The sequence below is a fragment of the Bison bison genome, unplaced genomic scaffold (genome assembly GCF_000754665.1).
Source record: "Bison bison bison isolate TAMUID 2011002044 unplaced genomic scaffold, Bison_UMD1.0 scf7180017864471, whole genome shotgun sequence".
NCBI lineage: Eukaryota > Metazoa > Chordata > Mammalia > Artiodactyla > Bovidae > Bison > Bison bison.
The window spans coordinates 33,462,736-33,489,312 of NW_011495032.1; the positions used below are offsets into that span (position 1 = coordinate 33,462,736).

A 26,577-nucleotide genomic window follows, 5' to 3' on the forward strand; every position below is an offset into this window, starting at 1 on the left:
TGCAGCAGAAAAATTTATGTTCACTCAATATCTTTGTATTCCCAAAGCTCTCTTGAACTTGGCTGGGACCGAGTGACTAGTTTTAAGCGATGGACTATGATATGTCACCACTAAGTTGTGGCAGGATAAAATTTTTTGACTATCCAGCAGTCTTTTTTCTATTACAGAGATTGTGGAGGTCGTATGCAGAGATAGATGATCCACAAAATAAAGCCTGGCTGGCCTTTTAAGGCATCATTTAGAAGCAAGCCATCAGGGGAATTCCCTGGCTGTCCAGTGGTTTGGACTCAGCTTTCACTGCCAAGGGCACAGGTTCAGTCTCTGCTTGGGAAAATAAAATACCACAAGCCAAAAAAGAAAAGAAAAAAGAAAGCTGTCAGACACACAGCAGAAATAAGCCTTTATGTGGTAAGTCAGTGATATTTCAGTGTTGTTTATCATGGTTACAGAATCTTGCAAATTCTTACTAATATACGTCTGGGAATTTAGACGTCACATATGAGAACAAGTAATGGGGAAGAATCTTAAACTGGTCAACTATCTTTCAGATTAATTTTTTAAAAATTTAATTGGTCAGTTTATTTTTTCTGCCTCTAAATAAACTGGAGATTTGGGAAGGGAATTAAATTTTACTACAGAAAAAAAATGTGTTTATCACACATCGGAGAAGGCAACAGCACCCCACTCCAGTACTCTTGCCTGAAGAATTCCAGGGACGGCGGAGCCTGGTAGGCTGCAGTCCATAGGGTAGCGAACAGTCGGACACGACTGAGCGACTTCCCTTTGACTTTTCACTTTTGTGCATTGGAGAAGGAAATGGCAACCCACTCCAGTGTTCTTGCCTGTAGAATCCCAGGGACGGCGGAGCCTGGTGGGCTGCCGTCTATGGGATCGCACAGAATTGGACACGACTGAAGCGACTTAGCAGCAGCAACAGCAGCATCACACATCTGAGTTTGAATATTTGAAGAAAAATAATGCTTGCTACTTCATTATAAATATTATAAGAGAAATATAATTTAGTATGCAGGATAAGTTATTTTGATGTCAAGTGGATATATGTCCCAGGAATGACCACTTTTTCTGCAGCCTGGAAAAGCTTTTTAACCTTACTAAAATTTACTTTCCTCATTTATGAAAAGAGGAAAATAATAATAACTTGTAAGGATGTAGTGAACATTAAATGAGACGATGAGTACAATGTTCTTAACAGAGGGCCAGGCATATGGGAAGCCTTCAATCAAAGTCTATTACTATTTTAATGTTGTTATATGGGCTGGAAGTCCATATAAATATAATGCCTTTACACAGTAAAGGCAAGATGATTGAGTAAATCCAAATAATACACATAAGAAGATGATATAAGATATTTAAGGTAACTAGGATGAGATATTAAGGTTTTATTCTAAGGATATCTTATGATACGTATGTGCCTCTTGCCCTAGGGATCCATGGGCTACTAATAGAATATGTCCTTAAAGTTTGGAATCTTGGTTTTCCTTTGTTTCTAAAAGAGACAGAAAGATTGGATATATATTATTTTGTAGAACACACAATACTTATCTTCAAAATACAAGTAAATAGAAACAGGTTTGCAAGATGGGTATTTCTTTTAAGAATCTATGGGTAACTTGCAATAACAGGTATTTCAATATTCACATTCCCATGAGTACCATTTGGTTTAGTCTCCTGATTGCTATCTTGTGCTGAATCGTTCTGTTTATAGCTTTAAAATTGCTATCTGGGTGACAGTCTTCTGTTTCTAATCTTAAAATGGTTATCTAGTGGGTTTGCTCCCTATAGTTCATTGTACAGCTTGATAATACTGTGGAGGGAAATACAATTAGCTAACTATGCACCTGCTCAGTTTACAGTTTTATGAGTGTAACTTGTTCTATGATATACATCTTGGGGCTTGTGATGAAACTGCTTGAAAACAGAAATTCTGTATAAAACTTTGCAGTATATAAATATATCATTAAATATTTTGTTTAATATGTTTTCTCCATATTACTTTTCTGTATGTATACAAACATATATGTGTGTATATATATATATATAGAGAGAGAGAGAGAGAGAGATCAATAAATACATAAATATAGGTAGATATCTAGCTGGCTTGCAGGGTCTTAGTTCCCCAACCTAGCATCAAACCTGGGGCCCCAGCAGTGGAAGCACCAAGCCTAACCACTGGACCACGAGGGAATTCCCTAATTGAAGTTTTGACATTGGTTCAGGGTCAGATTGTATGCTGTATTTCAGAAGTTGCTTCCAGTAGCCATTTAGTAAACCCTAGAAAATTTATTATCTTACTTATGAATTAGGTGTTTGATGTGAAGTTTCTCTTTCTTTAAACATTACCATATGTAATAACATTGCTAGAGCTAGGGATAGTTATATGCCATATTCTCTGATATATGTGGGGGGAATAGTGTGCTTTTACTGAGCAGATTTATAAGACCCTGAAAAAGGAGACTCTACCAATAGGCTCCCCACATGGTCATTTTAAAAAATCTTTTTACTTGTGATTATGTTGCATTTGTCTTTCTTGAGTGAAAAGAACCAGTTTCTTCATCAAAAATGACTTGCTCCGGGGTAGTTTGAGTGAAGTTTTCAGGGCAGTCATCAAAGGACTAATGAAGACCTCTGGGATCCTTGAATTGAGTCAATTTGTCAGCATGAATTATTCTCCAATCAAAATGAGATTTCTCTGCAGTAGCAGGAGAAAGAGAAGTGTTTAAGTGGAGGAAAGAAAGATACTTCAATCAGAAGATGCTGCTCTTAGGGTGAGGACTACCACTTAGAGATGGTCACGACTCTAGATTTGTTATTTTAGTCTTATTTTCTTATCTAGATGACTGCTATTTTAGTAATATCTCAAAATGGTGTGGTGAGTCAAAAACCTACATATGCGGACTAATACATGCTCAAGCACTGTACAATTGGTAGGTATTACAACTACTGTGAAAGAACTCACATGATGCCACTGGAAGTGTCAACTCTACTTTTTAAGATATTAAAGCAATAATAAATGCAAGTTGTTTCTCCCTCTTCCTTAGGCTATCATTGGGTAAAAGTTGATGTATCTCACCATGAACACAGTGAAATGACAATGATCACAAAAGAACAGATCAAAATATTAAAGGGAGAGAATGTGTTCATGTTCATGCAAAGAGCAGAGGTCTAATCAACAGGATATTTAAAGATCTATAACTGAGCAAGTTAAAGAGAACTTATTTCAAAATATTTGAAAATATATATTTTTTGTTCACCCTTTCAGTTGACACCATTTGTATTCAAATGACCAAAATAGTTTGAAAGAGTAATTGTGTTGAATGAGAAATTATTGGAATATAAAGGATTAAGAAACAATAATTAAAATAGAAAAGTTAGAATAAAAAAAAAGGTGTTGGGAGAGGATCTTATTCACATCATTAATGTCTCTGAAATCACTCTCCCCTCTTTCCATGGGCTTGTCCCAAATCATCTCAGTGACTGACTGTTTATAGTCCCTTTTTCTGTCCCTAACTTCAAGCATGGTACTAGCATTTGATATTCCTTATAACAAAAGATTTGCTGGCACCATTTTTATAAACTAAAATGAGTGCAGAAAGGAAAAAATCATAAAAATATTAATGTTATTTGGATACAACTTACCAAATATTTCATAATTTTTTAAATTCCCAAAGCAACAAACCAACCATGGTGAATTAAGTCTGCACAGATGAATGAGTCTGCACACATCAATAGGCTTTTGTGCTAGACGGTAAAAACATATAGAATGTGTTACATTCCAAACAACCAAAGGGTTCTGAAGAATCATTAATGAGGTTCATAAATATGGACAAAAATAAGCCCATTTTCACATCTTCTGATTATTAAATCTAGAACAAATCTTCTTCTTCTTCAATTGGCTTTTCTTATAACATATTTCTGACACAGAAGAGAACATTTGTTTCATATTTTATTGAATTTCATTTATATTAAATTAAAAATATATTTCTGACAGATTCATGTAACAAAAAGGCAGAACAGTTTTCAAATTGTTCAGCTGGGATGATCAGTATGGAATGAGGCAAAGCAGGTCGCATTCTATAATTGCCTGTACAGGTACAATTCTTTCCCAAGAGCCAAGAGAGGATCCTTGAGAACTAACAGAAAAGCCTAATTACAGAAATTTAAAATACTGTTTGTCCCTCATTCTCAAATAACAACAGAAAATGGGAGAAGGGAAGGAGGATGGGGTGAAAGGCTAGAAGGGAGGAAAGAACAAGGGAAATTATACTAAAAATATACCTAACATTAAAAAAGTTAGTATGTGTTAAGTGCATAATCCTTCATAGATAAAATAGAAAAAAAAATCAAAATAACATTACACCACACACAATTGGCATATCCTATTGTGTAAGCGAGTGCAGAGGTTGAACACGTCACCATAGTGCTGAACACAGAATCACAAGTAATGTCAGAATGATAACTTCCAACCCAAAAAAACAATCACAAGCCAATTACTTATATACAAATCAACCCTAAAGACAATTATGTTCCAAATAAAGATGTCCACAGAGGAAAATCAAAGCAACAGTATCCCTATTTACAAATGCAACTAGCCATGTCTTTAACAAGCTATAAAAATACTATTCACATTTTCAAACATACAGTAGTAGTTTTTGTTTGTTTATTTCAAAAAGGCAGCTAACTTTGAACACTGGGATTTAAATGAAACATCAATGGCTTACCAGCTAGGTATTCTTGCACCCCTGTCCTTTGAAGATACTTCAGAAGAGAGAGGGCTTGTTTTCTGTTTACAAGTTAAGAACATAAGGAAATGAATACAAATGTATATAATACCTTAAGCCTCTGCCTTTTTGGTAAAGTGTCTCCCTTTATCACCTGAACTGATCTTAGTCAACTACTCTGATGCATGTATGAGATGAGTGCTTGAGAGAGGATTTCATGTGACTTATTATATATTTATTTATTTATTTTTGTGCTCTGAACTATCTAGCAGATCAATTTCATTTTCATTTGACCTTACTGTAATGGTGCTCAAGAAAGATGAACAAGTAGTCAGGTCGTGTGAAAATGCAGTTTTGACCTGCAGGAACTCAAGTTCCTGGTGCTCACAACAAGAGATGTAGGCACACCAGCCAGTGAGATGTGCATTCAAAGTTAGCTGCCCTCGCACAGCTGCTCAGTTTAATAATCGACCCATTTAACAGCAGTACCAATTTATGCTACATATTCCAAAGTACCTTACTTTAAAAGAACAGCTTACATATCTACACTTAGAAAATAACTTCCGCAGTTGATTACTGAAGTAATCCCAAAGGATTCTTGGAGTGCTATGCTGTAACCCCCTCGCTCCCCCCACCCAGCCCCTGAGAGATCCAGAAATATACAGGAAAATGACTCTCACATTAGGGAAAAGGTACAACCCCCACCCACCGCCCCCGCCATTGACTGAAAAATCTGGAAATGATACTCAAGAATCAGGTGATGTCATTACTTAGGAGGTATGATTTGCTTTCCTTCAAAACAGCTACAGGCCTGGGGAAAAAACAGCTACACATCAGGGATAAAAATAGCAGTAAAGGCAAAGTGGTTTGGACAAGTTAGGCTATTGCCTACAGGTATGAAATTTTGTTTTCTTGTATTTGTATATTTGAGCAAATATAACCACATGTCATGGTGATACAGGTAAAATTCTTAGAGCACTGAAAGAAAAATGTCCTGAAAGAGCAAAAGTAGAGAAAAAAATGGCGATTTATTAGACAACATGGGCTTTCGTTTCTGTGAAACCGCATTCATTATATATTTGTCAGATGGATGAACGATCCAGTAAAGAGTTACAGATGGTTCTCGGAGCTGAGTAGTCTTTACCATTATAAGACTCTTCGTTATGGAAAAACACACACACACACACACACACACACACACACACACACAAACATATAGCAGCTGTAAAATATTTGCAATCAGGAGCAAAGTAAGATAAATAAAGTCAATACTTTGCTGGCATAATAACTTATTAGAATGTAAAGTTTTTATGAAATGATTAAATCTAAAACCTACCAAATGTATGTGCACATATGTGTTTCAAGATTCATCACAGGCTGATGAATTCTTAAAAAGGACGAAGTAAGAGACTCAATCTTCATGGAAAAGCATAATTTTAATTACATAAAGCATACTCTGTGCAGTCATTTATTTAAGAAATAATTTAAACAATGTCCAGATTGTTAGTACCTTTTATGGAAAAGTCAGACGTTTGAGGGCAGAGGCTAAATCAGTATTTCACAAAGCAACATGTGGGACCTCAGAGTTCTATTATGGCTTGAGACAGGCACAGCATCACGAGGGCCACTTTGAACTGAGGTGGCAGTAAGTGAGGAAAACAGAGTAACCATACCAATAGGAAAAGAAGTAAGGCCAGGATTTTCCTATAATGTCCAGAGAAAAATGAATTTTTCTGTGATTTCTAACAAGATAATCACTTACTTGCAGAGCTGACTATCAAAGAGTATTTTCCAGGGTAAGCATGTGAATACCTCCATGAAATTAGGGCTTAGAGTCTTTTCAGCTCATGACTAGAGAAGCATTTCTGTGCCCTAAAGATCACCTGACTCTGAAGAGGTGAGGCAGGGGTCTGCAAAAGTGACATGTCTTACATTTTTGCAACTCTATAAAATCAGGGGACTTGAATCAAGGGTCTAAATTTTATTTATTTATTTAGTTTTTACAGAGACTTCTTTTTTAATGAAAAGAACAAAGCAGCCTATGGTGTGAAAAATCGTTTCCATATAAAAACACAAGGGCTCCTCACCCAACATGGTGCCCACGAGAGCTTCATGTTTGCAATTGTGGAAAGAACAACTCTTGCAAAGTTTCTCTGGGTTTATAAAAGATTGCAATACTTCTACCCAGAGGTATAAACAACATCAAGGTCTCCGTTGATACTGTTACTCTAAAATGATGTCCAGTCTATATCTCTGTAATATTATTCCTTCTTAAGCAAATGGCAGGAGATATGAGTCTGCCTTTAGGTGTCTGCATGGGTACAAGACTGTCCTTTAAAGGCCATATATACTGAGAAGCCTTTAAAGGACAGTCTTGTACCCATGCAGACACCTGGGGACGCAAAGAGTTGGACACGACTGAGCGACTTCACTTTCACTTTCTTTCACTTTCATACTGAGAGGCCAGGCAGAATTCTCTGCCTTCAGCATAAACAGCAGATTTACTTTTCTGGCTTTTCGACAACTAGACACTTATCCACCCGAAATTCTCATCAGTCCTATTAAAAATTATCTGGTTATTAACTAGTTCTCATCGGTCCTATTAAAAATTATCTGGTTATTAACTAGAGTCCAAAATAATGGAAATACAGCAGCTTGCTTTAGTATTTATTTCTCAGAATATTGTTAATAAATTCCTTGGATTCTTTTTGGAAATGGGACGGTATCATGGAAAAAAGAAAGGATATATCACAAAATTAAATGCATTTTGTTTGTTTGCTATATGGTGCCACTCATTCTTTTGTCTCTGCATAAGGTAATAGAACATTTTCACTTCCTTCACTTCATTTTGAAAATTCTTACTTAAAGTCATATTTGCCTGTTAAACGCTACAAGGTGGTGTTTTGCAAAACAAATCTGAAAATTTTCTCTTTACATGGAAAACATTTTACAAGCAGTCAAGGAATAAGAGAATGGGAAAAGAATTGTAATGCTTTAAAGCAAGTTTTCATTAGTGAAACTCACTTTTTACATGCCTACTTTCAGCTAAACCTAACAAATAATAAATTTAAGTGACAAACATTTTTTTACTACACAAAATCCATCCTACATCTTCATATCCTGCATTTTATTTTGCTACGTTATTTTTGTGATTAGTTTCCTAGTTTGATAGTATTAAAATCATTTAACATATCTTAACCTAACTAAATCTACATCTTACAGCATTATCATGGTTCTGCCCAGATATATACAAGCTCTCATGGTCACCTTTTCTATTACCTTATGAACTACATATACTAGTTAAATAATCAACATTTATAGATGGATGAATAATTCAAGTTTTGAAATAAAGTTTAGATAGCTCTAGAAAAACATGTATTTACATCCTTCCCTGTCAAGCTTAACCAATTTCCTTTTTTTTTTTTTTTAATTTTTGACACTTCAAAAAGCATGTTGATAACCCTTCCAACTTCATCTACGAGCAGAACCTCACAGTCCTGCTGGTTTGTCCTAGGCATTGGAAATATACATGATCTTCATGCCAAGTCCTGATTTACAAGGTATTAACATATACATTATACACTTAAAATAACACTATTTCTCTTCTCCGGCTACAAATATTCATTCTTCCTGATCTACTAAGAAAACAAACTCAAATTTTTGCTTTATACATTTTAATCTGATTTGAGTTTTGCATTGATTTTTTATTCCATGTCAAGAATATTACTCAAGAAAGAACTCTGCTCCTCAACTGTGCCACTAGTAATTTAGAAAATCAACTGTTATCCAGTAGTTCAAGCACCTTTTTGTGGTTCAGGATGCTTTGTGGTTTTGGGTCTACCTTGGTTTAGAAGACATCTTTTCTTACCTATCTAAGAACTACTGCCCTGAACAACCAATTAGTTATACAGTTTTTCTTACCTGGAAATAAGATTCCCCAAGATAGGTCTAAGCTACAAGATTTGATGATTAAAAAAAATACAGTCTGTGTAATTTGACTATTTTTTTCAAATTTACTTAATTGGTTCTGCATATTTGCATTAATACAACTAGCCTGATATCCCAGTGCACTTTGAAGGCTTTAATTGGTATTTTAAAATTTCATTCTATTGAGTCGAGTGAGTTATTCTTTGGAACAAACTTTTTTTTTCTCTCTCTCATACACTTTGAAATATGTTTTCCTGGGGGACAAAAATAAAACAAAAGAGAAACTCTTAAAACAACTGAAATCAAGTATGTACTAGAGAAATCATTCAAAAGGAACAATTAGATTCTTGTGAAGCATTTTAGGTCATTTTGGATTATACGTGAATCTATCTCCAGTTATTAGTACCTGTTTTACATAAGTCTTATGTTCCCAGGATGAAGGAGATACTACCTTTACTGAATATACTTCTATTACCTTAACAGTAAAATAATTTTCTTTCCTTCTCTAAGTGATTCTGCTTGTCATTTTTCCCAAAAAACTGTATGAATATCGTAAATCAGGAGAAAAAGTCAAGCTCTAGTATCCAACAAGGATACTGTCAGTGATAAGTTGGTACAGATTTATCTAGAAAAAGAAGTTTCTATCTAAACTTCTATAAATGATGATGTGAGGACTGCTTTTCCTGGAGACTCCTCTGACTAGGTAGAAGAACTCTGAGCTCTTAGGCTGTGGCCCTGAATCATTCTGTCTTCACCCCTGGGAAATACATGTTTGAACTTCATTGTAAGACCTCTCAAAAAACGCCTCCTTACTCGACCTCATTCTTTTAGTTTCCCTCACTTTTCACAACTTCAGAAGAAATCAATTCCAATGTCTGCAATGTTCTTGGGCAAAAACCAACATCTACTGCTGATTTAATGGTTAAGGTAGAATCCGGAAATGACACTTAGCCAGTGATACAATACCCTTCTAGACCAGTTTGCGTTTGGATGATAACACTGAAACTATCCTATGTGTTACCTTCAGTAACTTGTAGGATGTTTCACTCATGTCCCAGATGAGTTCACAGAAGATCTTTTAACAAACAGCTGATTTTATATGATTGTTCAAAAAAGAGTCCATGCAATTGTATTCTTTGAATTATAAAAAAAATTAAATGTCATTCCAAATACATTTTAATTGTAAAATTTTAAAGTTAGGGATAGTATTGCATTTATCTGGGTGTTCCCCACATAACACAGTGCTTTTAGTAGACTATAAATAAATATGAGTTGAAAAATAAGGGAGCTGAATGGGTGGAGAGACTTACTTTTTCAAAATAGGCAGAAACCTAGATTTCTTGTCATTTTTTCCCCTACTGTTTCCCATGGAGATTTTCAGTCTGTTTTCAATTAGGTGATTCATTCTGGAGAAGGAAATGGCAACCCACTCCAGTATTCTTGCTTGGAGAATCCCATGGATGGGGGAGCCTGGCAGGTTACAGTCCATGGGGTCGCAAGAGTTGGACACGACTTAGCGACTAAACTACCACCACCAGGTGATACATTCAAATTCTAATATTTTATCCCTGGAAAGAAATATAGTTTACAAAATTCCAAATAAATTGGGGCAGATTTTCCTAGAAGGGGCAGATTTATATCCAATTTTTCTAACTGCTGACCTGAGGCCTCCATTTTTCTGAAAACTCAACCCTATCCTTTGTTTCTATTGCTCATCTTAACTCAATAGGTATTCTTCAAAATGATACACAATAAAGATGGCTCTAGAACTAGGATGCTGTTTGAAGAAAAAGAGTTATATAACGTATCAAAAGGGTAGTACGTTGTATATTAAAATAATTACATGAGAAACTTTTTTCACATTTATTTACAACTTTTAACCCAAGGATCTATCTAAAGCAGTGAATGTTTGTTTATTTCTTTTTGTTATACCAATTTATGTGCAAAGTTACCTTCCACTTAATATAAATGAGTCTTATACTAAAAATTCCATGGAATTTAAGCCAATCCTTACTTGCATTCCTTCAAATGGAGTGTATAAACTGAACAACTTTCCTCATGTAGAAAATGGGATATTACATGTGGAGCATGTACTGACTCTTTTACCATAATCCCCTGATATTCTTCCAAAATCCTAACTTGCTTGGTTTGGCATTTCCACAGTCTTTCTTTATCTTAGCTCTTTAAAAAAAATGTACTCAAATGTGTTATTTTGCTGGTTGCTTCCATATTGCTTCATTCAAAATCCAAAATGAAGTTCAGAAAGAGAACAAATAAAATTACAGCTCAAGTGCAAACTACATTTCTGAGTATCTGTCAGGTAGACATACTCAATCCAGTGTGTTTCTTCCAGTTCAAAGGATTCCCCATTGGACCACCCCTGAAAGTGTCAGTAGGTTTTATGAACCACGCACAACTGTCTCTTAGTTTCCCTTCTATTCTTAACATTATTACTACCTATCAAGTACTGTCTTTCATAGAGGGGAAGAAAATGAAGAATATAAAGGAATGGAGGGAGGAGAATCCATATTCAATATTGTAAAACACAAAAGTTTGATTTAATGTTATATTTGACCAATACCTTGGCCTCCCCTTCTAATTTTAAAGACTGTATATTTAAAATAGTGGCCATTTCACCATATTAAAATATCTCTTTTTACAATTCTTTCAATTTATAGCAACACCTAAGAAGGTTTGATGTAAAAATCTTTGCAATTACAAATTAAAGCTGAAGATATAGGAGAAAGTAATATGAAGAAACAGATCAAAGCAAAACAAAGTGATAAAATAAAAAAGCTCCCCAAACATAATTACTGGTTATAACTTGGATGAAGATTCAAAAATTATGAAGGCTGAGTTGGCCATTCTTGCTTGTCAAGACAGAAACTGGTGGAGAACGAGTTTGGATTTTCAATCTTAAGTTACTATCATACATTATAGAAAAGGTTATCGTTTTGTTCTACTGAAAACGTCCTTAGGATTACCAGGGATGTTGAAAATATACGGATCAGTTCCTGCAGATAGGAACAGATAGCTTGGATCTTTCAAGCATCTGCTTTGAAAGAAAGGAAGGAAGGAATAAAAAGAAAAAAAATGGTGGGGTGTGGGACGTGGAGAACAAGTTTGACGGCAGGCAGTATTGCCTCCTATTTGCGTGTCCTTTTCTAGCTGTTCCAGTCTCCTGGCCAACCCATGCAGAGAAATGAAGAAGCAGTGTGGTTCCTCCTCTCTTTCTCTTTCAGTCCTTCCTTCTAATGTTCAAGTTAGATAAGCACAAAATTAGCATTGCATCTCTATAGCTTCCACTGGGAAGTGTCAAAACTACTGGCCTTGGGAGTAGAAGGAAGAAAACAAGAGAAAGAGAGGCCGCGGGAAATGAGAGTGGGTGTGTCTCTCCACCCGGAAACCACTGCGGAGCTCACACCACAGTATTCCGGTGTCTGTAGGGCGGCGGAGGCAGCACAGTGCCTGGCTTCAGCGAGAACTCAGAGAGGTATTCGGGATTCTCGGCCACAATAGGCCGGATCCGTCCATTTTGTTTATAAAAATATTTTGTGCTGTACTCCTGCAGGTAGTCTGGGTGCTGAAGGGTGCTCCGAGGTGGCAGGCTGTGGTTCCAGTAGTCGGGGTTGTCGAATGCTTTCTTGGCTTTCTCTGGCACAGACAGTACGCTGTTCTTCAGGTACTCGGCGTTCCCCAAGGCGTTGGCAAAGGTGTTGAGGTACAGCGGCTCGTTTACATACTCATCCTCTGCCCTGGTGGACCACTGGAAGCGCTGTGATATTCGGGATTATCCAAAGCCTGAAGGTCTCCATTTTTCCTCCGAGAAACGAAAGGGTTCTCCTCCACAGGGTTCAGGTATTCTGATGGAATACAAAAGTATCAGTTAACATCTGCTTTCTGGAAAATGTAATTCTGGCCATGGTTATACAGGACGGTTAGTTTCCTTTTCCAGAACAATAAAGCCACGGGTTTCATGAATTTTCCCCAAAACTATTCTGTTGATTACAACTGTCATGCGAAAGACGAGTAAGTGGGCAAAAACATGTTAGTGACAAAACAAGGCACCAACAGGGCCAACGTCAGAGTTCCTGTCCTTCAGAAAGAAGGAAAGACCGTTCTTCTTTCCTTCTAATTATATTTGTCTCTCCTACATATTGCAGAAGGAAAATGGCAACCCACTCCAGTATCTTTGCCAGGAGAAGTCCCTGGACAGAGGAGCTTGTCGGGGTACAGTCCATGGGGTCGCAAATGGTCAGACACGACTGAGCGACTCACACTCCTACACATGGGGCCGGTTGTTTAAATGCTTCTGTTTTTTAGAAGTTAGTCATTTCTGTTAGAAAATCAAACAACCTATCAGGATTAAATAGCCTTTAACTGTGGAGAAGTGAGAATTCTAAAAATAGTGTTGGAAAATCAAGATTAACTCCATGCCATAATAAATGAATGAAGTAAAAGAATAGTGTTTCTTAGTCTATGTATTTGCTGGGAATGTCTGCATAAGTAATAACGGTTTGATTATAGATGTTCCCTCAGAAAGATAAACACACAGGGAAGAAAACATCTAAGGAAAAGACTCAACTAATCAAATCAGATAAATAGCTAACATGCTTTTAAATTGACTTGCTTGATAGTACGTAAGCTTAACAATAAATATAATTGTAACGTTTATTTCCAGTAGCTAATCATAATCATAAGATAGCAAACTATAGTTTGAATCATATGAAATTACTGTTTTGTAGGTTGAAACCAGTCTTAGAGCAGCTATTTTGTATGATTCAATATAATAAATTTATCTAGAATAGGTATTGGCCTAGAATTTTTTTAAAAAATGCTGCTAGTTAATACTGCTTCCCTCAAGTTTAATTCTACCCCTTTGTTTATAGTGTAGACTATACATAGACATATCGACACAGATGTAGCATATCCTCTTTTTAAATATATGCACAAAAATGACACTTTAGCTATTCCTATTTTGGTGTCAGGGTAGGAAGAGGGCCTGTTTGTTGAGATACTACCATTCTGAAACAAACTTCCTATCCTCCATACCAAACTTGACAACATAGAGAGAAAAATCTTATCAATCCAGGGTTATTTTTTCCTGGATATAGAGCTGTTGGATATAGTTAACTATTTAGCATCATGTGCAAGTTAAGAGACAGTAATGAAAAATCCCATGGACAGAGGAGCCTGGTGGGCTACAGTCCATGGGGTCACAAAGAGTTGGACATGACTGAGGACTGAGCAAAAAGTAATAATAATAATGAATATCCTACCATCAAATTCACAGATTATAGTTCAGTATCTTACAAGGCACTATCACTTCATCCTCACAACAATCCTGTGAAAAAGGCATGCAAACTGTATTTTTCTAGCTTTGTAGACAGAAAATCGGGATTAAATGATGTATGAAGGATACAATTAGCGTTGAAGTAGAATTCAAATGCCCTAACTTATATTGAAAGATCTTCTTGTTCTATGGCATGGTTTTCACTGTTGCCCTTATAGGAAGGAGTAGGTTGAACTTTATACTTCATCACAAGTTTTAATTTGAATGGGTCTCAAAGCTACTGTCATTTTAAGAAAAATATATAAAAAAGAAAAACTTTAAGGGAGTCAGAATTGGATTTTTCTTACTAGATTCCTGAAATTTCTCCATTGAAAATATAGGTATGTCTATACTAAAATTATCTGCTCTCTGAGAACTGGGCTAGAATAGAATAACCTTCTATAGAAACGTGGGTTTCTTAGTACACAGAGATAAAATCTGGGGATGGTCTACCTACTGTGAGTCTACACAGACTGAATTGCTTTTCTCTTGGAAGGTTCAAGGTACCTTTTCTCAATGCAATCTGCTCATCTATTGTCCTAATGCAAATTCGTATAGCCATGTGGTTCCGTAGACGAATAGTTTTATGGTTGAGTTGAGAATCTTCCCGGGGAACATTCCACTTTCTGAAGGATCTGCCAAATCTTCCCAAAACCTACATTTGTGTCACTACTAGGCTACTCAAACTTCCAATTCTTCATTACAGTAATATTTTCATACATATGGAAGTGGATATATTTTAATAGGTTATTGATAATATGTACTTAGTGATGCCTTAACTGAATATTACAAAAGTGAATATAACTACATATTAAGGGAGATAAAGGACCTTCATACAGAGTCTTAAAATATAATTTACTGTGACACTAAGACTCTGGGACACAGTCATCAGTTTTTAATAACAGTCATCCATCTTCTCTTTTTTTCTGATGCTGTTAACATAGAAGGAAAGAGTTTTTTTCAAAATTGAAATTTATTTGGATATTTAACATGCCTACTACGAACTTTGTAAAGTTATTGCTGTGCTTCCTAAAACCATAAACTATGAATATTTTCAAGATGTGATGGTATACATATAAGTATATGGAGGGCCAGAACTTTAATTTTTGAAATGTACCCTATCAGAAGTCATAATTTCCTATAATAAGCTGGGTCATTTAAATGACACCATTTTAATGCATCAATCAAATCTTTTATTGATGCCATCAAAAGCTTTGGACACTTTTACCAATAATACCAGTTTTTATGATCACCAGTGGAGCAAGGGTTCTGAAATCTTGTGATATGCTGCCTCATTTAAATACTCCAATAAAGTTATGTTTATATCAGTGCTTCTCAAGCTTAATTGTGCATAAAAGTCTCCTGGGGATCTTGTTCAAATGCAGATTCCTAATCAAGTGGGGTCTGAGATTCCAGTTTCTAAAAAAGCCCCTAGATGATGTGGATGCTGTTAATTCAGATAGCCTACTAGGAGTAGCAGTGTCTAGGCCTTTTGTGGGTCACAAATGTTACACAGGCAAATGGTTTGGCAATTTCCCTTCTAGACTTTGCTTATGTTGATGAAAGTAAATGTCAAATGCCAATCATTTCTGAGCATTCTGTTTGTACCTTGTTTGGGTTTGTCTCGCATAGGAGTCATGTAACCTTCTTCATCCAGCTCTCCTCGTGGGCTCCGTTCTGGGGCAAACACTGTGGGGTCAGCGCTGTATCTCTGGGTGCTACTGTCCTCTTGGACATGGGATGCCATGGATTTGCGTAAGGTGCCATTACAGCAGGAGTCATCAAAAATCTCTGCAGTAGCCCCCTGAGCAATGGGGGCTTCTGGGATTGTGCTGGTGGTGGCCCTGTAGGGCACGGGCACTCCTTGTTCTGCAGCGAAGCCCCCGTCTCGGTAGACAAACTGGTTCTGTCAATAGTAGAAACACATTTGGAGACCAAAGTTATTGGGAGGAATAGCAATCAAAAATATGGATGTTAATAACCAAAAGGATACAGAAGTTTGTCTTTCAGAGCAAAGTCAGAGTTTATTGTTTTTTTTCCCCCCTAATAGTTAATGAGTCTGAGTTATAGACTAGAAACACCTAATATTCTAATTTTGTCCTATAAAGTAAATCAATTGTGGGAAAACAATTTGGAAATATATGTTTTAATTTTACTAACCACCTAACACATGGTCTAATAAAAAGTATTTCATATTCTTTCCCACAACTGCCTATTTTTAATGTAAAAATTCAAAGTGAATTTTCAAGACAAATGGCAATGTCATTAACTATAGGCAGTTGCCATTATGAACAGAAGCCCAGTGATGACATTTGAATGGTGAGAGTTCCTTACTGCCTTCTAGTCTATTGTTACTATAATTTTGAGTCTATAAGTACATAACTGGAAAATCATCACCAAAATTCTGACTTTTTAGCACAAGACCTATAATCATGGACATAAAGATAACCTCCTTACCCAGAAGCATAATGTATGAGCCCAGGTAAATTTTTCAGATGAAAATCAAAAGCTACTGTGGATAAATGATACCTTAGCTCTGGATTATCTACTGAGATAAAACATATCTACATAGGCAGCTACACAAGCTACAGTAAATTCTTAACTCACTGTTGGCAAAGGCAAAATGAGGAAATTATGGTGAGACGAGACAGAGGAAACATGGTAGGCAAAGACCAAAATCCTAAAAGATGAAGGTTGATTGTGAAATACTTACTCCTGACATAGGGGTGTAGGCAGGAGGAGGGCTGTGTCCAATTTCACTCTAATAGGAAAGAAAAATGGAATGATGGATATAATAAGAGGTGATATGAATGGGAAAAAAAAGAAAAGAAAAAGAAAAGCCACATGAGTTGTATGAACCAATAGGGAACATGTGCACAACAGTGATGTTTGCTAAACAGCAAAATTTTATGTACTCTGATCTCAAGAACGTTTATTTATATATTTTGAGAGTACTATATATAATTCAGTCCTTGTAAAGGAAAATTAAAAAGAAAAATTTTAAATGCATTAAAAATTATGTTGACAATAAATATTCTTCTGATGAACCCTGAAAGAAAGGGAAAAGTAAATAATAAACTAGAGTTATAAACAAAGAATGCTTTCCTCTGTTATACTTTAGGTGACTGGAATGATCACATATCACCACATTAACTTTTCTCCTATAAGAAGCTTATCTAAAAAGAGATGGAAGTAGATATCAATTTTCTTGGAATAATTTTTGTTATCAAATTACATTTATTCTTTATCATTTCAGCTAAGTGTCAGCTTCTCAACCTTTTCTTATAGAAAGGGTAAATAATATTTTCTCATTAGTCTCTTTTTAAGTGAACAAACAGCAGAAAATCTTGAAAAATTGGTTTCTTTCCTGGAAACATGCTTTACATACATTACTTTTATGTATTTAGAATCAGTTGAAATTAGATAGCAATTAGAAAAAAAAAACCAAAAAGACATATTCTTATGGCTTACAACTCTAACCTATGGGTTAAATAAAAGTCAGTATAAAAATATGATAAAATATTAAGGATAACTTTCTTTAGGCTAAGCACAGGAGATATATGAATGCCAATTCTTTTTCTTAGCATATATGTATATAAAATACCAATTATTTATTAAGCACATTTCTTGAGAAACCACCATCTGTGTATGCACAAGGCACTTTTCAAGGCACTTGAGATAATGAATAATGAAGATAAAAACAGTTGGTTTTGTGAATCTTTCATTCTATACCTTCTGGCTTTAAGTGAACAGATATGACTAAAATAAACCTCAAAGACAACATCTTGAAACATCTATAAAACAGAGCTAAATCTTATTCCAGGTTGATGTTTTTATAATTTACAGATTGACAGAACAACCTAAGAATATGGCCCCACAGAGATTAACTGTTCAATACAAATTAATAGCAACTAGATAATAGAATTTTCCTTAACTGAGTCTTCTGAACTTAAGGGGACAAGCTCTGAACACTTACACTGAATTTACATTTTACCTCTGCCCATAACTGAGTCACTTACATGATGGTATAGAAAATATTTCTTTCTTTCTTTCTCTAGTAACATAACTAACATCACACTAAAGGATATAACATGGAAATTTGGATATATTTGTTATGCAATGCATAGGAGGAGCTTTGTAGAGTGGACAGATTGTTGTATGGTATTGTTGGGACTGAGCTCCAGTCCCAATTATGAGTGATGTGGTCAATCATGAAATACCTCATTTTTGTCCTTGGCCTCTTTACCTTATTCTTAATGAAGATACCTATTCTTAATGGAGAAATAAGGTATTTCACATATGAATAAGCTTTGTAAACTCTGCACTATTATACAAATGTAGAGGATATATAAAATTTAAATGTTCACACCTGCTAAATCAGATTTTTAAATTCAAGCAATCAAACTGCCAAAGCTTCTCATCAAAGAAGCATTTTTAAATGCTTACCTGTCTTCCACATCACCTGAAATATATTTTGCTATCTTTCAGAAAGTTATTAAATCTAATTCATTTGTTCATAAATTTGAGAAAGAAATTTTTCATATAATACAGTGATATGTTAAAATAGAAAGCTGGTACAAAAATATGACACCTGCCTGTTGGAACTTTATCATATTACAATCTTTGCTTTACCCTTTCATTAAACTTGAATTATTTGGCAAACATTTAGTAAATATTTGTTAAATTTATATGATAAAAGCATAGGGATTATGTTAGATGCTGGAGATATCATGATATACTAGGAAAGGCTTGGCCAGTGGCCTTTCCCAGTTTACATTGTATGATCAAACATTTCCTGAGATTGTTGAAAGAAAAAAGCAAGAGTAAAGTGAGGATGGAGTGAATTTATTTCAATTCTATGATTATATATTAAAAGGCAAAGTATTTCAAAGTATTCATAATCACCAGTGTTCCTTTGACCTCTTATTTGCAAGAGTTGTTGTACTGGGTAATGTTTGAATTGTGGCTGAAAAAATAGCACTGCCTGCTACATGTTTAGCATTTTATAAAACTTGAGAGAGAAATGACCAAAAGAATAACTTACAAGTCATTCTTCATCAGGAAATACTTTATTATCTATATTCATTATCTGGGCTAGGCCATCTTCAATTGTAAAGGCATCATATTAAAAATAATTAGACCTCTTGCAGTTAGTGTGTTCCAAGACAGGAAGTGTGGCCATGCTTTATTTGAATGCATCTGCTGTCCTGCATTTGTAAGTCTTTCCATTAGCAGCCAGCCAACTCTGCTTCTGGACACACTGCCAGATACCATCACAGTAATAAGAGTGTCTTCATGTTCTTCCTAGTTTTTACCATTAAAATAGGAAAAAATGCTAAGCAAAGTCCCCTTAGTGTTCATTGTTTTTAGGGTTACTGGCTGCTTTTTATGTTTCTGTTTCCATTTGCTTTTTTTTCTGTTTTCCATGATAAAAAGCACCTCATTCATATCTCCCTGGAAGGGCAATACATCTACAAGGGAACATCTGTGAGGCCAATTAGCTGGGCTGGAAATGTGATATAATTGTTGTTTAAATATATTTAAATTACATGTTAATCACTATGTCATAATTTATAGGCTTTGAAAATAACTTTTTGTACTTGAGAGCCAAGCCAGATTTTACTTGTTTTTGCCATTTTTAGTTTGTAACAAGCTCTTCTCATTCCCCACACAACCATCCCTCCAATTCCCCACACTTGAAGAGCTGAACTTTTAATACTGGAAAGAATGACAGCTGCAAGTAAATTGGTTGAGTAAAAATTAAGATCCTCATGATCAGAATGAGCTGGAATGACCTTAACGTCCTAAGCATAACAAAGCAGTGCTCTCAGTTTAAAGGCTTTTGTTATTTTATTGTGCCACTTTCTAAACTGTCTATCAAAGCCTGGCTTTGAGGATCTTCAGGAAGCAGCACTGGGTACATCTGTTCAATTAACTGGCAAGGGGATTTATTGTCAGCAGGACAAAGATAGAAAGAGGTGGGCTATAAACTGGCAGGTGATATGGAGCTTGTTCCTGGTGGGGAACTATGTAAGGGTGATGAAGAGAGTCAAGTTTAATTTGTGGCTCTAATCACTGGGACACTGTATGATTAACTTGGACTCAAATCCCAGGGGTTATAGAGAAGGCAAATGTCAGCAAATATATCAAATACAGTATTAAATGGATATTTACATACACCATGTTCGAAAATTTACTTTTCAACTGAACGATAAAAATTTGAACCTTTGTCTTATTACACGTGCTGCATTTCTCATATTTATTGTTTTAATTAAAAGTATTATATTATTCCTACAAAATTTTACCTTGTTAACTCAGTGAAATTTTAAATTGTTAAATAGATGAATCGTTAACCATCATATTTTCAAAAAATATTATACAAATCTATCTTCTTAGGAAACAAACAAAAGTACATGCTTAACGCCTACTTTCTATTTAAATTAAAGATGTGCTTAATGAGAGTTTTTTTAATCTTCAGATAATTGTTACTGTCAATATTAGCCATAGGATTAAAGTTTCTAGGGCCAAGAATCACCCTAAATCCTTTTAACTAAAATGGCATGTGTCTCTGTATGATGGTGCTAATCCATCAGCACTGATTTATTACCTGGACACTTGCACATTTTAAGTATGAAGAGTTCTCAATTTTTTATCCTCTTTGGCATACATCCTTAACACTGATGGGCATTTTTCCATTTCACAGGTCAGGTAGTGGACAGAGAATGCCCTTTTTTTTTTGTATTATGAACAATTTTTGATGTTTGGCTGTAACTCTTTATCTTTTTTACAACTGAGTTCAATACACCAGCATTTGAGACATTTGGATTTTGAATCTTCATTTTTCATAAGACAACTGGAAGAAAACAAACAAAATATATTCACATTCCCCAAACTAATAAGAACTGGAGAAGCCTATTGAATTTAGGCAGTTGTCACATACACGTGCATGTGTATGACTATATATGTTACACAAAATATTTTTTGTCTGTTTATATGTGTTTATTAATGCACTCATTTATCTATCTAGTTTGATTATATGAGATGCTACTTTTAAAACAACTTTTTTACTCTCCACAAACAGGGCTTCCCAGGTAACACTAAGGTAAAGAACCTGCCTGCCAATCCAGGAGACATAAGAGATGCAGGTTCAATACCTGGGTTGGGAAGATCCCTGGAGAAGGGCATGGCAACTCACTCCAGTATTTTTGCCTGGAGAATTACATGGACAGAGGAGCCTGTAGTCTTCTGGCTGTAGTCTATAGGGTCACACAGAGTCGGACATGACTGAAGAAACTTAGCACACACACACTCTATACAAACAAAATAATAATGATGATATAACAATAGATAATATAATGACATGATATTATAGTAAATAAGTTAATTACAATGACCCTGTGTGCCAGTTGAAGGCATATTAACTTGGGCTTTCATCTTTTTTTCACTTTTCAGTAACCCTAGAGCTTAATTATAAAGTCCACTCTGTTTCACAGATGAATATATTACTTCTCTTAGGAAAACTGAGAAATAGCAAGGAAGCTAACATGTATTGTAAACCTACCATGTGCCACGGACTAGAATATTTTAAGTTTTATTTATTCATATGTACTTTCAAGATAAACATCATTATTAAAAATTATGACTCCCATTTTGCAGGTGAGAAAACAGGACCAGGGAAGTTTAAAGTCCTTCCCATGCATAAACATAGCCACTCGTGTATGACTCCCTGAATCTAACTGCTGCTGCTGCTGCTAAGTCACTTCAGTCGTGTCCAACTCTGTGCGACCCTGTAGACGGCAGCCTACCAGGCTCCTCTGTCCTTGGGATTCTACAGGCAAGAAAGCTGGAGTGGGTTGCCATTTCCTTCTCCAGTGCATGAAAGTGAAAAGTGAAAGTGAAGTCGCTCAGTCGTGTCCGACTCTTAGCGACCCCATGGACTGCAGCTTACCAGGCTCCTCCGTCCATGGGAGTTTCGAGGCAAGAGTACTGGAGTGGGGTGCCATTGCCTTCTCCGCCTGAATCTAACACCTTCTCATTATTCCACAAGTAGATTTTGACTTTAGCATTTCTATTCTCTGCCCTCTCTGCCACTGTATAATGTTTCAGCTCTTCTCTCAAATAAGATACTATGGCTTATCTTTCTTAGGAAAAACTAACCTAAAGGAGAAATTTGAAAAAGTAACTAGACTTAATTATACAATACTGATAATGGCTTACAATGTTGTCTACTCATCTTATTTGCATTTTAATTTATTCAAAGGACTTAAACAGGAAAGCTACTAGATGTAGAATGTTAGGTGTTAATAGAGAATATATGTGGGTGTTTATATATATATAAACTATGATTTTAGATCAACAAGACAGACTGTGAAGGAAGAACAGATACTCATATACATGTCTATGTAGATTACTTACCTTACCAAGAGCAAAACTTAACCCTGAAGCAGGAGGAGATGGTTTTGAATAATGGGAGAGCACAAAGATTTTCCATGACAGCACTCTTGCCTATGGATTTATTATTCCTAGTCCAAGCTTAGTCAATAAATTCCTCTTCCTGCTCCACTAAGGGTAAGCAAGCTATTGTTTCCTACCGGCAACTCCTGTAGCCTTTCCAAATATTAGTAGAACAAGAGGACATTCCCTGTTTAAATACTCATTGTTAGATGAGTCAATAAAACGGAAGCTGAAAATTCCACACTTTATACCTTTCCGTATGTTCTTGTTCAATGATGAAGTTGAACACTGATGTATAGAACAGTCTTATGGACTCTGTGGGAGAGGGAGAGGGTGGAAAGATTTGGGAGAATGACATTGAAACATGTAAAATATCATGTAAGAAGCGAGTTGCCAGACCAGGTTCGATGCACGATACTGGATGCTTGGGGCTAGTGCACTGGGACGACCCAGAGGGATGATATGGGGAGGGAGGAGGGAGGAGGGTTCAGGATGGGGAACACATGTATACCTGTGGTGGATTCATTTTGATATTTGGCAAAACTAATACAATTATGTAAAGTTTAAAAATAAAATTAAAAAAAATAAAAAAAATAAAAGCATAGATATGCTCTAACTAAAAAAAAAAAGAACATTATTAGCATAGTCAAAAAAGAAAGGTTATAAAGAAATGTGATTTTACATTAGGGCCAACATTCCTTAGCTTGATTTTAAGATGAACAATAAGAATTTTGTCACCTCTCTTGATATTAGTAATCGTGTAAAATTTATATCTCTTCATCCTGGGATGAAGATGGTAAATATATCTTTATTTTTTGTTCTGGCAACTTTCTTTTGCATCTTTCTTTTGTTTACATTCTTTTTGCCAACATACTGTAGTATTTGAACCTTTTCCTAATTATCACTTTAGCTACTAGTTGACTTCTGTATCCAGAAATCTAAAGAGGAGAACTTTTAGGGGTTTCCTTAAAGATTTCCCAGCAGTTCTTTTCAGTTAGAGAAGGTACAGCCATTTTTCTGAATTTTTAAACTTATCTTTAAGAACATCTTGTTCAACTGCACCATCTCTGTTTGAATCTAAAGGAAATCATTAAGCCTTTACTGTGTCCAAATTCTCGGGTCATCTGACTAATTTTCCAAGTGCATCCAAAAGTAGTCTGTCTCTTTGCTTGTTTTTTATCCCAACATCATGAAGATTATTTAGTGAAGATTTCTTAATACATTAAAAAAAAAAACAACACTGATGTCAGGCAACTCTCTTTTTTAAAGAGAACATTACTGTTTTATTGTTTTATTTCTCTGATGTTGGTTTTATTTGTTTATTTGTTTCTGGCTACATTGCATGACAGGTGGGATCTTAGATCCTGACCAGGGATCCAACCTGTCCCCCCTGCATTGGAAGTGCAGAGTCTAAACTACTGGATTGCCAGGAAGTCCCCAAGGTCAGGCAGCTTTTGAAGATGAAAATACCATAGACATGAAGCAATTGACCACATGAGGTTCTTCTATCTCTAGGGTTGTATCCTTGAACTTTTGACATTGAACCATGAGATTTTTAAACAATTACCTTAATCTCTTGAACCCTCAGTTTATTTAGCTCTCAAAAGGAAAATGGGCTATAGTAAAAGTAAAGGGAAAGATCAATTCCAACTATCAAATTACATGTATATAAAATGAATATTCTGCCTGAAGTCCATATCATTGATTGCTAAATATTATAAATGTGATTAACATTAAAGCAAAAGCATCTTGCAAACTTTTCTCCCATAAACCTTTTTAAAGTGTATGAATTTTTTTTCTTTTTTCCCTTTTCTCTAAATGGAGCATCTGTGGAGTAACTTAGTCTGTATGCAATAAATGATTGTGCTCTGGGGAGGCAAGAGCACATCTGAATTTGACTTTTCTGATGACTCAGCAGTAAAGAATCCACCTGCCAATGCAGAGACATGGGTTGGATCCCTGGGTTGGGAAGATTGATTGGAGAAGGAAATGGCAACCCACTCCAGTATTCTTGCTTAGGAAATCCCATGGACATGGACAGAGGAGCTTGGTGGGCTACAGTCCATGGGGTTGCAAAAGAGTCAGATATGATTTAGTGACTAAACAACAATTATACACATGCTTATTGTCAATTGACATATTTTCACTTTCATAGTAGTCACCTCTACTTATATAATTAGATAATGTATGGAAATTACAGACATAGCTTAAAAATTAAGTAGTCTATAGGGAAAAATGAAAAAAAAAACAATGGGCACTCTGAATGTCATGAATGCCATTACTTTAGAATTTGAAATGCTAAGACTTGGTCTGGGTATAATATGTTTCCTTTTATACTATTGATAAAGATTTACTTAAATTACAATTATGGGGAAACAGTGGAAACAGTGGCTGACTTTATTTTTGGGGGCTCTAAAATCACTGCAGATGGTGATTGCAGGCACGAAATTAAAAGACGCTTACTCCTTGGAAGGAAAGTTATAACCAACCTAGACAGCATATTAAAAAGCAGAGATATTACTTTGCCAACAAAGGTCTGTCTAGTCAAGGCTATGGTTTTTCCAGTAGTCACATATGGATGTGAGAGTTGGACTATGAAGAAAGCTGAGCGCCGAAGAATTGATGCTTTTGAACTGTGGTGTTGGAGAAGAGTCTTGAGAGGCCCTTGGACTACAAGGAGATCCAACCAGTCCATTCTAAAGATCAGTCCTGGGTGTTCATTGGAAGGACTGATGTTGAAGCTGAACTCCAATACTTTGGCTACCTGATGTGAAGAACTGACTCATTTGAAAAGACCCTGATGCTGGGAAAGATTGAAGGCAGGAGGAGAAGGGGACGACAGAGGATGAGATGGTTGGATGGCATCATCAACTCAATGGACATGAGTTTGTGTGGACTCCGGGAGTTGGTGATGGACAGGGAGGCCTGGCGTGCTGCAGTCCATGGGGTTGCAAAGAGTCAGACACGACTGAGCAACTGAACCTAACTGATCTACACACATGTGCGTGTATGTATACATATATATATTCATATATACATGAAGACAATTAATAGCTTAAAACAAGATAATAAAGTTTTATTTAGTTCATTCAAACTAAAAATTTTTCTTTTATAGGTTGTTTATTTGTGGGCTTAGTTTTGCTTTGTTTCTACTCTTTTTCACCTGTGGATATTATATATCAGGAAGTAAATCATATGTATTAAAGCATCATTTACAGGAGTTCCACTTGGAAATGTTTCTTTTGTGGTTATTTGGAGTTATACTATTTATTTGCAAATAATAAGGCAACAGTGAAGCACCTTATATTTCAACCCCTCTTTAGCAATAATCCCAGCCAGAAAAGTTTTACTATATATTCAAAATAACTATGACAGTAGTTAGAGCAATTTGTGTGTGAGAATATAAAAAATATGAAGGGCATAGTTCATGTATTGGGAGATGGAAACAAATAATATAGAAAATACAACTGCAAATTTTATAACTCTAATTTTGGCATATAGATTTTATTTAGTGTCTTAAATGATAAGTGTTGGCAACAAGCAAACAATTTAACATAATACAGATAACGCTTTCCATGTTCCTATCATTTCAGTGTGGATCAGGTTGGAAATAACCTTCAGTTATGCTAGTTTATGCAAACTGTTTACCAGAGAAAAGTGAATTTGTAACAATGGTTGGTTAGTCCAACTACTGCTCTTCAGGCTCCGAAGTGGTACAGCTGTTTCTGTAAGTAAAAAGATTTCTAACAGTCCACCTGGAATTAGGACATCTGGTTTGTGCGAGCTGATCTGAATAATGTGCTGTGCATACTCCAGAACAGCTACTGACAGAGCAAACAGTACATGGCTGTCCCATCAGCCCAGAGCAAACACCAGTTACATTTCACAGAAACTGGCTGGTATTTACAACTGATCGGAGCCAAAATGAATATCAGATTGAAGGCAGTACCCCAAGAGGAAAAAACTTTCCCCCACAGCAACTGGTTGCCCATAGTCTAAGGAGTTTATACCATTTTTTAAAATTCCCCCAAATGTGATTTTGCTGCATGTCAAAAGGAAGAAGAAAAACATACAAAGAATTCCTGCATCTATTTGTGAACCACTTTGGAATTTTCTGAAGTTAAA

At 35.7% G+C, this 26,577-nt stretch overlaps 1 protein-coding gene across 1 annotated transcript in view; it reads right to left on the reverse strand.

Moving 5' to 3' along the window:
• Positions 1-7,136: 7,136 nt before the first annotated feature.
• ERBB4 (erb-b2 receptor tyrosine kinase 4) overlaps positions 7,137-26,577 on the reverse strand; it is a 1,285,626-nt gene continuing 1,266,185 nt past the window's right edge. The window contains 4 exon segments of the mRNA XM_010861119.1: positions 7,137-12,422; positions 12,425-12,529; positions 15,607-15,904; positions 16,712-16,759. Of these exon segments, the coding sequence (XP_010859421.1) occupies positions 12,085-12,422; positions 12,425-12,529; positions 15,607-15,904; positions 16,712-16,759 (789 nt within the window). The 3' untranslated portion in view covers positions 7,137-12,084.